The sequence below is a fragment of the Mustela nigripes genome, chromosome 9 (genome assembly GCF_022355385.1).
Source record: "Mustela nigripes isolate SB6536 chromosome 9, MUSNIG.SB6536, whole genome shotgun sequence".
In the NCBI taxonomy this organism is placed as follows: domain Eukaryota; kingdom Metazoa; phylum Chordata; class Mammalia; order Carnivora; family Mustelidae; genus Mustela; species Mustela nigripes.
In genome coordinates, this window is record NC_081565.1 from 85,993,514 (window position 1) to 86,008,389 (window position 14,876).

General features: G+C 46.9%; 1 protein-coding gene and 1 long non-coding RNA gene across 2 annotated transcripts in view; both read left to right on the forward strand.

Annotated features, from left to right (window-relative positions):
* The first annotated feature begins 1,683 nt into the window (after positions 1-1,683).
* Positions 1,684-14,876, forward strand: part of RCL1 (RNA terminal phosphate cyclase like 1) — a 64,364-nt gene continuing 51,171 nt past the window's right edge. The window contains exon 1 of the mRNA XM_059411984.1: positions 1,684-2,016. Coding sequence (XP_059267967.1) covers positions 1,881-2,016 — 136 coding nt within the window. The 5' untranslated portion in view covers positions 1,684-1,880. The remainder of the gene's footprint in view (positions 2,017-14,876) is intronic.
* Positions 3,952-12,647, forward strand: LOC132024862 (uncharacterized). The gene is made up of 3 exons (XR_009406339.1): positions 3,952-4,947; positions 7,073-7,169; positions 12,266-12,647. It is a non-coding gene; the product is annotated as an uncharacterized LOC132024862 (long non-coding RNA).

The window sequence follows — 14,876 nt, forward strand, 5'->3', positions numbered from 1 at the left end:
GTCCAGGAGCTTTCAATACTCACATCAGGAGACACTGCCAATTTCCTGAAAGGCAGTCTTAAGAAATGGAAAAGGCAGTAATATCAGTGGATTACCCACCACTCTCAATAGACTTCAGGGCTAATAACATGTCACTCTATGGGAGTGCAGACCTCCCCAGTGTTTCCCTATAACTGAGTCATCTACACAAGGCTTGCTACCTTGGCTAGTCTTTTTTTTTTTTTTTTTTTTTTTTTAAAGATTTTTATTTGCTTATTTGTCAGGGAGAAAGAGAGCGAGAGAGCACAAGCAGGGGGAGCTGCAGGTAGAGGGAGAAGCAGGCTCCCTGCAGAGCAAGGAGCACCATGTGGGACTGGATCCCCGTTCCCTGGGATCATGACCTGAGCTGAAGGCAGACACTCAACCAGTTGAGCCACCCAGGTGCCCCACACACCTTGGCTTATCTTACTCAATCTCCAACCCTTGCAGATCACCACTGCCCCCTACCCTGCAAATGTTCTGGAACTCACGATCTGGTGACATTATCCAAGAACCGTTGCAAACCCAGGTTGTAACGGTATTGGATTCATAAGTTCGCAGTCATTTGATACATGTCAGTGCATCTCTGAAGCTTTTTTTTTTTAGATTTTATTATTTATTTGACACACAGGGAAAGACAGGGAGAAGGAACACAAGCAGGGGAAGTGGGAGAGGGAGAAGCAGGCTTCCCGCTGAGCAGGAAGCCTGATGTGGGTCTCGATCCCAGGACTCTGGGATCATGACTTGAGAAGAAGGCAGATGCTTATGGCTTGAGCTACCCAGGTGCCCCTCTCTGAAGGTTTTGAGCAGAGGAGTGATATAATCCAATCTTTGGTAAGATTCTGGTATGCAGGATTAAAAGACAGCAAAGAGGCAAATGCAGAATCTGTGTGTGTGTGTGTGTGTGTGTGTGTGTGTGTGTGTTGTTATTACAACCATCCGTTTTGAGGCCTGCGGGATGGGAGAAACCGATTTGGTGGAAGCGCTCTGCACGTAAAGGGACGGCTGTGAAAGGGGCACATCTTGGTATCTCCTAATAAAGTAAGCAATGGCCTGGTATCGCAAGACTCCGGTCCCCATGCATAGGGCCACGCCACCTGTGCAATATTCCTCCCGTCTTTCCTCCCGTGTAAGGCGGGAATGGGTGCACCTCGCGGGTTGCAGCTGGGAGCGAGGGAACCGCGCCGGCTGCGCGCTCCGCACAGAGACCGCAGCAGGGTAACGCGCTAATCCCAGCTCCTCCAGCAGGAAAAAGGCGGGGAGATAATACTAGGTACATCCAGGGTTTGCTTTGCCGTAAGTACTGAGGCTAAGTACCGCGCCTGTAGTGAGCACCAACCCCAGCCCGTCGGCCCCCCGGACCCCACGCGGGGAGAGAACGCACAGAGACTACCCGGGAAGCGGAGCTCCCGCGCTGGGCTAACGAGCGGCCCCCCGCACGCGCTCCCTCCCGCCGCGCGCTGTTGCCGGGGCCCAAGCACCGCCCCACTCCAGCGCGGGCCAATGGTAGCGCGGCCCGGGCACCGCCCAGCTCCAGCGCGAGCCAATGACGACGTCTCACGGGCACCGCCCTGATCCTGCGCGGACCAATAGCGGCGAGACCCGGCGCGGGAGCCGTCCCCGGTCGGGTGGGGAGGCGGGGAGACGGCTACCGACTCCGCCCCTCTCCCCTCTGACCCGGTGTCTCGTCTCTCCGTCTTCCTGTTCCAAACCACGTGGACGCGCCGGGGGCTGCAGGGCTACGGTGAGGAGCCCGGGTCACCCCCGCCGCTGTCGCCGCCGCCGCCGCCGGGGTCGCGACCCCCGCGCCCGTCCGAAGTCGCCACGCCCCGGCCGCCCGCGCTTCTGCGGAGGGCGCGCACATGGCGACTCAGGCGCACTGCCTCAGCTACGCGGGCTGCAACTTCTTGCGCCAGCGCCTGGTCCTGTCCACCCTGAGCGGGCGCCCCGTCAAAATCCGGAAGATTCGGGCCAGAGACGACAACCCAGGCCTCCGAGGTAACGCGGGGCGGGCGGTGCGCGGGGCGGGCGCGGGGGCCGCGGGAGTGCGGCGCCGATGCCCTGGGGGCGGTGCGCGGGGAGCCTGCGCGTCCCGCGGGCGCGTCCCGGAGGCCGAGCGCCGCGCCGCCCCCACGCCCGAGCGCGCCCGGGACTGAGGGGGGAGGCGGGGTCGGCCCGAGGGGCGTGCTCGGCCGCGCGCGGCGCTGGCGTCGCGGGGGCCCCGCTAGTAAACAGCTGCACGCTCTCCGGCGCTACGGGTCGCGGCACACCCCGGGCATCGCCCCCTCGCCTGCCCGCAGTCCCCCTCGCTCGCGCCGCCAGCCTCGCAGAGGGTAAAGGCACTTGGCTGGACCCGAATGTGGCGATTGGGCAGATAGAAGATGGAGAGAGAATTGGAGAATAAAGTGCCGCCGGTTGGTTCCGTGCCCTGCCCCGAAACACGTCTGGGAAGCCGTTGCCCCCTCGGACGTCGGCGGTCTCTGTCGCCGTGATTTCTCAGCTGCCTGCACACCTCTGCTTGGGTGTGGAGTAAAGAAGACAGAGAAAAAAAAAAAAAAAAGAATCAAAATTCTGTGTTTTTAGCCGTAATTGGGATGTGCTCAGGACAGAAGCTTGGTGATGATTTTTTTTTTTTTTTCTTTAAATCATAGGTCTGATTGCCTTGACGTTAGTCACCTTTGGGGACAAGCGTTAAACCACAGCTGTCCAAGCTTTGCCCGACAAAGGCGGATGGATGGGAAAACCGGCCCTGTTTAAACTCACATGGAGTTCAGTGGTGCGGGTTTAAACTGGCCCCTGAAATAAGACGCACGCATTCGAAAGCTTCTGTCTGGTTATCCCAGGTTGGGAGATTTCACTCGAAGCAAATAAGGAAAGACCTGCCTGCAAATGGAAGGAGAGGGTCTGTGCTTGCTCTTGGAAGCTTTGTCGGTCCTGTTGAAGTGTTTACTTTGGCCCCGAGTTCTGAGCCCGGTGGCCGGGCCATTTCGTCCTCGGTCTGAATGCGTGCTCCGGAGGGTCGCAGCTCAGCCTCCCTGCTTGGTGATTGGTGGCCCACGAAGGGAAAATGCTATGTCATTGATGGAGATAGCCCGTTAGGAAGGAAAGACCCTCCATACCGGGTGACCGTGGGGAGGGCTTGTGCAGGTGCACGATTCTTCTCCCCACCTCTCAGAAGCACCGAGGAAGGGAAGCAGGGACGCCTAGCACGGCCTGCCGGGTGCTCTCCACATTGTCCTGATTCCCAACGGGCCTGGGCAAAGCCGTTGCTTGGTCGCTCTGCTCTGTGGCATTCTCCTCCAGCTCTCCCCTTTACCTCCAGTATACTGTAGAGAATTTGCCATTCGCCAGATACGGTTAAGACAGGCTTCTGCCTCTGGGAACGGTGGGCATAGGTTTTTGGTTTTCTTTTTTTTAAAGATTGACTGATTGATTGATTGATTGATTGATGTGACAGACCGAGATCACAAGCAGGCAGAGAGGCAGAGAGAGAGAGAGAGAGGGGGAAGCAGGCTCCCAGGGCTCGATCCCAGGATCCTGGGATCATGACCTGAGCAGATCATTTAACCCACTGAGCCACCCAGGTGCCCCTGGGCATAGGTTTTTTTGGTTGTTTGTTTTTTTAAAGCAATGTAAGTACATTGGCCTGGAAACCTGGGATTTCTGTGGGAAATCTAGTGCTTGTAAGATACAATTTAGTGGTTGTCTTTTGAAGGTGGTCTCCAGACTAATATTTAGTGTTCTGAAGGATGCTTCACCACCACCCCTCCCCCGCCCCCGCCATCCACTGTGTGTGGACATCTCTTCACTGCCACACACGCAAACTCTCATTTCTTCCAAGAGGGCTTGGCCGCTTGGCACTTCCCTGAAAGGATGCCAGGCTCCACTGCTTGGGGGAGGTTGTGCTCGTTGGCAGATTGTGTTGGTATTTTATGGGAAGCACTACGTGAAGCATTACATCAAGGGGAAAAAAATTAATACTTCAAGGGGAAAAAAAAGAGGTTCCTGATTTAAATCTTCTTGTGCTGGTTTTAAGTCCTTAGAAATCTTGTAGGTGTTCACTTAATTTCTTCAAGAGGGCTAGCCTGGATGGCTCAGATGGTTAAGTGTCTCCGGATGGCTTGGGTCATGATCCCAGGGTCCTGGGATCGAGTCCTGCAGTAGGCTCCCTGCTCAGCAGGGAACCTGCTTCTCCCTCTGCCTGCCATTCCTCCCCCTGCTTGTGTGCTCGCTCGCTCTCTCTCTCTGACAAATAAAATCTTAAAAAAAAAATTTCTTCAAGAGCAAACAGATATTTGTATGCATATATATGCATTCATAGTTATACATACATGTATGTATGTGTATGTACACATACACATAAACACACATACATGTTTATGTGTATAAATCCATGCGGCCCCTGCTACATGGTATGTGGTCATAGTCAAGTGAGTCCTCGGTAGTTTGTTTGAAGATGTAGCCGGGGGGTGTGCTGCCAGTCATCTCTCCCTTTCTGACTCAGATTCTGAGAATTGGAAAAAACTTGGAGCATATCCAATAAAATCTTCAGCTTGAGTATAAAAATTGCATCTCAACAAGGTGCTTGCTTAATCATTCCTCCTGGTGTGGGATCTGGAGAGTGGGGGATGTGGAGGCCTTTTGCCTCAGGGGCAGTTGTTCAGAAAAGGTTACTGAGCCTCAGTTTGTGCAAGCCTTTGTGGGACTGTAAACATGAGAAGCAGTTGCCCCACTTCTGGAGGAGCTTTCTGAGTAGGAAGTGCTTGAGAGAGTAGCTTGAGTAACGTCAGGTAGGAAGAGCTGAATGTTGCAGAGGGACTCCAGAGACTTGGGGCAGAGGCTTCTCTGGGGGTTAGGAAGGAAGACTTTCTGGGTCTGCTTGTGGTCTGGACAGATATCCTGGTGGACTGTTGCTGAAAGGAACAGCTTGTGAGTCAAAGAGTTCTTTATTTATTATGTTGATCCTTAATTTGTTGTGGTTGTAGTAGCTTGGTGGTTCCGAGCTTCGTCTCAGAGTTAGACCTCGGTTTGAGTCTTGATTCTGCTTTTGCTATTAGCTCTTGGACCTTGGGCAAATTCTTTAACATTTCTGAGCTTCAGTTTTTTGGTGTTTTTTTTTTTTTTTTTGGTCTATAAAGTGAGGACAACATTACCAACTTCACAAGGTTATTGTAAAGATTAAATGAAATAATACTTAAAGTACGTAGAACAGTGGCGGGCTTGCGGGAAATACAAATGTTAGCTGATTTTGGAGTGCCTGGGTGAACTATTTGGTTAACTGTTTCGCTCTTGCTTTCGGCTCAGGTCATGATCTCAGGGTTCTGAGATTCAGTCCTCGGCAGGCTCTGCGCTCAGCAGGGGTTTTCTCCCTCCCCTGCCCTCCTTGTGCACTGTCTCTCTCATATAAAAAATAAATCTTTAAAAATAATGTTATTAACTGGTTTTATTATTATTTTAACTTTTTTTTTAAGGTTTTATTTATTTCTCAGAGAGAGCGAGCACAAGCAGGGGAAGCAGCAGGCAGAGCAGGCAGAGGGAGAAGCAGGCTGCCCGCTGAACAAGGAGCCTGATGCAGGACTCAATCCCAGGACCCTGGGATCATGACCTGAGCTGAAAGCAGATGCTTAACTGACTGAGCCACACAGGCACCCCAGTTCCTGCTTTTATATGGAAACCTCACATATTTAAAGAAAATTATGCATTCTTTCTGTCCTCTCTTTTCAGTCTAAAGTTTTCCTTTTGAGTGATGTCTTCCAAATATTTGTGTGTATTATGTATAATGTAGTGGTTTTCAAATGGGGCAGTTCTGCTCCCCACAGGGACATTTGGCAGTTGTGGGAGATATTTTTGGTTGTTACACCTGGAAGGCTGCTCCTGGCATCTTGTGGGTAGAGCCCAGGGTTACCATTAAACATCCTGTAGTGCACCAGACAACTCCCTCGCACAGACACTACTGCCCGGAACGTCAACAGCATGGATGTTGAAACCCCTGGCGTATGAGAATTAATTATTATGCATTTTCTTTTCTTTCCCCATATCTCTAGTGATTGGGAATAGTGTATGGACCAAGAAAGTTGCACAGTGTTTCAGAAGGGGATGAGACACAAGGCACACTCTGTGACTTCAGGCAGACAAGCTGGTCTCATAAGTAAAACTGCTTCCTTCCAGTGCAGAGCAATTGTATACAATGAGAAGATTTTGAACCTGTAAGAAAGATGATCCTAGAATGGTTTTTACTAATTACACAACCACATGTGTAGTTTCTGCTCCATTCTGAGAAACACAAACAATTATGTTTCATTCTACTCTTGCTGTTCGTGAGGAGGAAGTAAATATTTTGTTTTGCTTCTGTGTTCCTGCAGGTAGAAAGACAAGGCATAGTTAGATGAGGTAGCTGGGGGAGTTGAAGTCCGAGGAGTGGCGGAGCTGGGAGGAGGCTGCAGCCCGCTCCCGCCCGGAGGGCTGCTTCTCCCATTTAACTGCGCAATGGACTTGGCTGCGTGGTACGGGAAAGCAGCTGTCTGCAGCGCCCCGGTCTCTGGATTTCCTGCGGACTGTGTATTGCAGGGTTAGTTTGAGTTCACAGTTTATGGGTAAGGTGAGGTCCACATGGGAAGAATTCCATGAGGGTAATTGTTTAAAGTGGAACTAGGGAAAGATGGACTTGGGCAGGAGCACTGGTTCAGCGGTTGGAACGCTCTTGCCCGTCCCTGAGCCAATCTGGTGACCAAGCCTCACTGTCTTCCCCTGTGAAATTGGAGAGAGGGGTTATGTGGGCCCGCGGGAGTGCCACACATAGCTTCAGCAGATGAGATTCTGAAAAGGGTGGGGTAAGTGGAGTTTTAATTGAAAGAATTCCTTAAAATGTGTGGTGGAAATGCTAGGTAGAGGTCCTTTGAAAGGAAATCATCTTTTGGTGAACTGATGTGCTGTTTTGGGGCTAAATCTAGCTGTTCACAAATTGCATCTTCTAGAGGGAGAATTGTAAGGGAAAACTTTCTCCTCTACTCTCAATACCTCTGACCCCAGACGTGTGGGATTTTTCCCCCTACAGAGCAGTTCTTCATTTCTCAGCGAGATCCGGCTGGGTGTACTACAGACTGAACTCCATTCTGACGCTGTCTACATGGAGAGGCTGCAGATCCCACTGGGTAAGGGCTCAGTCCCACAAGACTGCTGCCCGCTTCGGACAAGTCCCAGTTGCAAGTTCAGGCCTCTTGTACTTCTGACCTGCTGGTTATATAAACCGGGGGTTCCCACCATCTCCTCCTCGAGTCTGATAATTTGCTAGAATGACTCACGAAGCTCAGGGAAACACCTGTATCTCCCAGTTTATTGTAAAGGATATTACAGAGGGTACAGTTGAACATACTCAGAGGTATATAGGGCCAGGTCCTGCAGGGTCCTGAAGCAGAAGCTTCTGTCCTCTGGAACCAGGGTGGGCACCACCCTTCCCGCACATGTGTTCATTCACCAGCCTGGAAGTTCTCTCCTTGTGCAAGAGTTTTAATAGGGTTTAATCTCCAGGCAGCCTCCTTCCCTTAAGGTCAGCAGGTAGGGCTTCAAGTTCCAGCCCGCTAATGACTCGGTGTTTCTTGTGACCAGCCCCATCCTGACGTTGTGAAGGGACCCCATCCGACGTCACCTCATCAGCATAAATTCCAGTGTAATTGAAAGGGGCTTCTTAGGAATAAATTTTAGGAGACCCTCCTATTATTTTAGAACTTCCAAGGATTTTAGGAGCTCTGTGCCAGAAGTCGGGGACAAGGGCCAAATACATTTCTTACTATGCTGCATGGATGCGCCTGTAATCTGGCCTGAGACTCAGACTTACTGATCAGTACTAGAGTTGGGGAAGCCTGATGACTCTATCAAGGATAGTTGATTGAATATTGTCTCGTGGATTGGGAACCTGCCCTCTTGTGCCTCTGTTGACTGTTAGTTTGCTATCATATGTTGATTATTGGGTACCCAAAATGAGATACTCCTCTAAAAGACAGTTGCCAGGAATCCTAATTGTCTGCTTTCAGATCTGCTGTTGTTTGGAAGCTATAAAATACTATTCCAGATGGAACCGTGCTCCGTCCTTTTTTTTTTTTTTTTTAAAGTAAGCTTTTTTTTTTGAGATAGTTGTGGATTCACATGAACTTGTAATAAATAATACTGAGAAAGCCAATCTACACACTTCACACAATCCCCTTCTCCCCATGGAACATCTGGAAAAACTGTAGTAGAATGTCACAGCCAGGAAATGGACAGGGATGAGAGTGAAGGTATGAGCCTCCATTACCACGAGTCTTCCTCAGTTTGCCTTCTCAGCCACACCATCGTCTTCCTCACACCACCAGCTCCTTAACCCTTGGCAGTCACTAATCTGTCTTCCATTCCTTTAATATTGTCACTCGAAGAATGTAAATGGAATCATATAATAAGTAATTTTTTGCAGTGGACGTTTTTCATTCAGCACGATCTTCTGAAGATCTCAGTTTTTCTCAGGTTTTTCCTTTTTATTGCTGAACAGTATCCTATGGTATGAAAGTATTACAGTTTTTTTTTTAAACCATTCACCTGTTGAAAGACATCTGGATTGTTTCTTTTTTTATCTTTTTTTGCCATTATGAATAAAGCTGCTGTAAACATCTGTGTACAGGTTTTTATGTGAACATAAGTCTTTCCTTGGGATAAATGCCCAGGAGTATAGGCGCTGGGCTGTATGGAGTTCGAATACTTAGGAAACTGCCGAAGCGTTCTCCAGTGTGGCCTTACCATTTTATATTCCCACCAGCAATGTGTAAGTGATTAAGGTTCTCTACACCCTTGCCAACATTTGGTGGTGTCACTTCTTTTTCCCTACGGGCTTAAATGTGTTACTTTTTCTAAAATCAACATTTTAATAACTTGGCTAAGTCTGTGCAGCTGGTGGCACTGAGGCACCCTCCTGGCCTCTGGCCCTGCGGACCAGCTACAGAGTCTGCTGGGCTGTTTCTGGATGAGTCCCAAGGTTATTGGCTAACAGGCAGCAGCTCAAGGTTACTGTCCCACCCCTGTCCCCCCAGATGTCACATTTTGGAAAAACCCCATCTTGATAACACTTTCTTGTAGAACGTGATGTTCTCTGATTTGGGGGGACGGGCTAGAATCTCCTTGGTTGTTGCCAGGGGTGAGTGATGCTAACAACGTGAAGGAACAGGAAACTCAGGAGTGCCCTCCTGTCCCCCCAGGAGAGGACGGAGCCCACGGCCCACTGTGCTCTGAGTGCCATTTCTCACACACCTGACATGACGCAAGGAGCTGCAGGCCAGACAAGGCAGCTGCCGCATGGCACCAGCACTGCTGGGGGCGGGGACCATGCCGGGACGGTGCCCACGGCAGCCTGGGCCTGACCCAGGCCTCCCTGCAGGGTGGCGGGGGGCGCAGGAAGCGTAGACAAGCCACAGGTGGGGGATGCAGGCCTCAGGCTGCAGCAGGTGGCTGTCACCGGAGGAGTCACTGCAGGAGCCTGAGGAGTTTGAGTAGGATGTTCACGTTGAGAGGCAGGAGGAAGAACTCCATGGAGGACCGGTCCCAGGCTGGGGGGTGCTTCCTCGCGGCTTGCAGTCTCTGTGCTTTGTGCTATGCCTGGGCTGCTCCTCGTGCCCTCCGACCGCCGTGTTCAGGGTTTCTAGTTTCAGCTGTCCTGATTGTACTGTCTTGTTTAATTTGCATATTCCTAATGGTTGATGAAGGCCAACATCCTTCCCTCTCCGTTTGCCATCAGCACCACCTCCTCTGACATCTTTTGATCATTGCCTACTAGCATTGTTTTTAAGCTTAAGTTTTGAGAGTTCTTTATGTGTTCCGGTCCTTACGTGTCAGACGTGTGGGTGGCTGATACTGTATTCCACACTAAAGCTTGTCCTTTCGTGTTCTCTCTCTCTTTTTTAAGTAAGCTCCATGCCCAATGGGGCTTGAACTCATGACTCTGAAATCAAGAGTCACCTGCTCTACCAGCTGAGCCAGCCAGGCACAGTCTTGTTGTTCCCTTAACATGGTCTTTTGCAGAGTAAAAGATTGTACTTTTAATGAAATATAATTTATCAAATTTGTCTTTTATGGCTTGTGCTTTTGGTGTTGAGTCTAAGATCTCTTTGCCTAGTTTTCGATTTTGAAGATTTTCGGTGTTGTTTCCTGAAGGTGTTAGAGTTTCACATTTGACTTCGTATGACTGCTCCAGCACCATTTCTTGAAAGGCCCTTTCTTCCATCAAATTGCTTTTGTACCTTTGTAAAAAGTTAGCTGGACACATTTGTGTGGGGGTCTTTTTCTGGGACCTTTCTTTGGTTCCCCTGATCCATATGTTTGTCCCCTTGCCGGTACCACAGACTTGATTATTGTACCTATAATTGTGCAGACTGATACCTTCAGCTTTATTCTTACTTTTCGTGATTGTTTTAGCTGTCCTGATTACTTTGCCTTCCTGTATAAATTTTAGAATATCTTGTCTTTATTGACACAAAAATTCCCAAGATTTTGACAGGAACTGTGTTAAACCTATATGTCAATTTGGGGAGAATTGTCATCTGTACTGAGTCCTCTAAGCCATGAACATAGCACGTATCTCCATTTATTTGGATTGTCTTTACTTTCTTTCACCAGCTTTGTGTAGTTTCCAGCATACAAGTCCTGTAAACACTGTTAGATTTACACGCAAATATTTTACTTTTTCTAGCAATTGTCAGTGGTATAGTATTTTTAATGTTAGTCTCCAATGCTAGTATATAGAAGTACGGTTCATTTTTGGGAACATGTTTATCCTCTACCTATGCTGAATATACTCTACCTATGCTGAATCCTTTATAGCTCTAGGTGTCTTTTTGTACATTCTTTGGGATTCTCTATGTAGATAATAACATCATCTGTAAAAAGGAATAGTATTATTTAGTATTATTATTATCCAAGCTTTATATCTTGTATTCCTTTCTCCTTGACACATTGGCTAGAACTTCTAGTACCATGCTAAGTATGAGACGAAAGCAAACTGCCTTGCCTTGTTCCTTCTTTTAGGGAGAAGGTGTCCAGTGTTTTGGTGCTAAGTGTAATGTTAGCTGTATGTTGTTTTTGTTTTTGTTTTTTTCCAGATGCTTTCATCAATGAGAAAATTTCCTTCTTTGTCCTATTTCTTAGGTACTTCTCTAAAGAAATTAAAATCACATTGTGTATATTTTAAATTTTTTCCTTAATATGAGCATTTCCTTATTAAATTAAATAATTATTTAAATTTTTAAAAAAGTTTTTTTTATTTGACAGAGACACAGCGAGAGAGGGAACACAAGCAGTGGGAGAGGGAGAGGGATGAGCAGGGTGCCCAATGCAGGGCTCCATCCCAGGACCTTGGGATCATGACCTGAGCGGAAGGCAGACACTTAACACCCAGGTGCCCCTATTTTAAAATATTTTTAATGTCTTTATAGTATCATAAGGATCTTTCACAGGCTCTTTAATGAGAGCAATTTTCTTTGCTATTTAAATTTGTTACAGTGCCTTTATTTGTATTTTTTCTAATATAAGTTTCATGTATTTTAAAAAAACACCCATGGTGTGCAAATCAGAGGGAACAGAAAGGGTTTACGAATTGCGTCTCTTTCTCTTTCCCATCCTCCCCTTCCCATGAAGCAGTCAGTGTTACTAGTTTGTTGAGTTTCTTCTCAGGACTCTTTTTTCCACAAACAAGCAAATACAGGGCGCCTGGGCGGCTAAGTTGGTTAGCTGGTTAAGCGTCTGCCTTTGGCTCAGGTCATGATCCCGGAGTTCCGGGATCAAGCCCCACATCGTGCACCCCACTCAGCAGGGTATCTGCTTCTCCCTCTGCCCCTCCTGCTGCTTTTGCTTGCTCTCTTACTCTCAAATAAATAAAATCCTTTAAAAAAAAAAATACATGTGCATTTTTCTTTTTAATTTCACTCAACATATCATGGAGGTGACTTATATCAGTACATAAGAATTCTCCTCATTAATTTTAAGGCTGTATGTATGTTATTATATGTATGTATGTTCTGATGTATATCCAATATCTGTACATCTAACATTTATATGTGACATGTTTGTAATATTAGAAATTTATTTTAGCACACTTATTGTTTCTAGATACGGAAATTGTTATGATACTTTGAAGCTAAAAATGTATTGATTGAGATTTGCTCCTTGATTAAAAGTGTAGCTCTTGGGGCACCTGGGTGGCTAATTCATTAAGTGTCTGCCTTCTTCTCAGGTCATGATCCCAGGGTCCTGAGATGGAGCCCCACATCAGGCTCCCTGCCCAGCGGGAAGCCTGCTTCTCCCTCTCCCACTCCCCCTCCTCCCACTCCTTCTCCTGCTGTGTCTCTGTCAAATAAATAAATAAATAAAATCTTAAAAAAAAAAAGTGTAGGTCTTTAGCTTGTATTCTTTCCTTCACTGCCCTTGTGTGAGACATAGTTTGCCTTTCTTAGTGAGGAGTGGGTCAGATGTTGTGTTACAGAGTTACAGAAGGGATGAGCTCACTTCTTGGGGGGCTGTGGAGGAAAATGCATTAGACATTTAAGGAGGCAGTCTTTAAGGAATTCTCAGATTGAAGGGGCTAATAGTATAAACTGCTAAAACATGATAAATACAGTGACATAAAAAATGCATGAAACATAAAAGTAGTGCTTAAAAGATTATAAAATGAACACCTGTGTGACCCCATCCGAGTTAGGAAGTAGAATACTCTTGTACCTACGAGGCCTCCTCTGGCTATGACTCCCTCCTCTGCCCCTGCTGGTAGCCACTTTCCTGACCAGTACAGTATTTGTGTTGATTGTATTAATAGCTTTATGACCCAATTATGTGTCCTCAACAGTGCAGTAAAATTGTGCCTGGTTTTGGGTGTTTTCCCCTGGTGGTTTTAGATAATCTGATCTTCTGTATCCCCAAGAGTGGTCTTGAGGAGGAAGAGTCCAAGAGGATGTGTAGGAAGTGAAGGGGCAAGGAATCCACACCTCTTGTCTTAATGAAGTTTGGGGACATCAGTCTTACTATTGTATTAGGTGAATTTGAAATCTTTTTCATACCACGTGATGGAGCTGTGTCTTCACTGTTGCCAGGATTCTGGAACTAGCTCCGGTTGGCTCTTTGAAGTACTGCTTCTGAATCAGCATTTGCTGTGACCAGGAGATGGTCCAGCCTGGAGTTCTCTTTATGTGTCCATTCCGTTCCTGCCGTGTTCCTCTGCTAGGCATTTTTAACTAACTGTGTTCATGCTGAAGTGCCCCTGTGGATTGCAGAAGAAAAAAAATTCCAAGATTCTTTCTTTTTGTTTTGTTTTGTTTCTTTCCTAAAATGTAAAAGTTAAGGAGTTTAATCATGGACTTTAGTCATAAATGTCTGTTCCTCTCTCCCTTTAGCCACTTCAAAAGCTTGAGCAAATTGAGAGTTTTCCTTTTTTTGTGCAGAGCCCATTACATTTGCTAGAAAGATAGGTGGAAAGTGGCATTGTGGTCTGGATCATGCCTGATTTTTAAAAAAAATTTTATTTTTTAATTAACATATAATGTATTATAAGCCCCAGGGATACAGGTCTGTGAATCGCCAGGTTTACACACTTCACAGCACTCACCATAGCACACGCCCTCCCCAGTGTTTGTAACCCCACCACCCTTTCCTTAGCCCCTTTCCCCCAGCAACCTTCAGTTTGTATCCTGAGATTAAGAGTCTCTTATGGTTTGACTCCCTCCGGATCGCATCTTGTTTCATTTCTTCCTTCCCTACCACCCAAACCCCCCATGTTGCCTCTCAAATTCCTCATATCAGGAAGATAATATGATAATTATCTCTCTGATGGACTTATTTTGCTCAGCATAGTACCTTCTAGTTCTATCCATGTCACTGCAAATGGCAAAATTTCATTTCTTTTGATGGCTGCATAGTATTCCACTGTATATACACACAACACGTATTCTTTATCCATTCATCTGTTGATGGACATCTAGGTTCTTTCCATAGTTTGGCTATTGTGGACATTGCTGCTATAAACATTTGGGTGCATGTGCCCCTTCGGATCACTCACTACATTTATATCTTTAGGGTAAATAACCCAGTGGTGTGATTGCTGGGTTGTCCGTAGAGTAGCTCTATTTTCAACTTTTTGAGGAACCTCCATACTGTTTTCCAGAGTGGCTGCACCAGCTTGCATTCCCACCAACAGTGTAGGGGGATTCCCCTTTCTCCACATCCTCGCCAGCATCTGTCGTTTCCTGACTTGTTAATTTTAGCCATTCTGACTGGTGTGAGGTGGTATCTCACTGTGATTTTGATTTGTTATTTCCCTGATGCTGAGTGATGTGGAGCATTTTTTCATTTGTCCATAGCCATCTGGATGTCTTTGCAGAAATGTCTGTTCATGTCTTCTGCCCATTTCTTGATTGTATTGTTTGTTCTTTGGTTGTTGAGTATGATAAGTTTGTTATAGATTTTGGACACTAGCCCTTTATCTGATATCTCATTTGCCTTTATCTGTTATCTCGTTTGCAAATATCTTCTCCCATTCTGTCAGTTGTCTTTTGGTTTTGTTGACTGTTTCCTTTGCTGTGCAAAAGCTTTTGATTTTGATGAATCCCAGTAGTTCATTTTTGCCCTTGCTTCCCTTGCCTTTGGCGATGTTTCTAGGAAGAAGTTGATGTGGCTGAAATTGAAGAGATTGCTACCTGTGTTTTTCTCAAGGATTTTGATGGATTCCTTTCTCACGTTGAGGTCTTTCATCCATTTTGAGTCCATTTTTGTGTGTGGTGTAGGGAAATGGTCCAGTTTCATTTTTCTGCATGTGGTTGTCCAATTTTCCCAACACCATTTGTTGAAGAGACTTT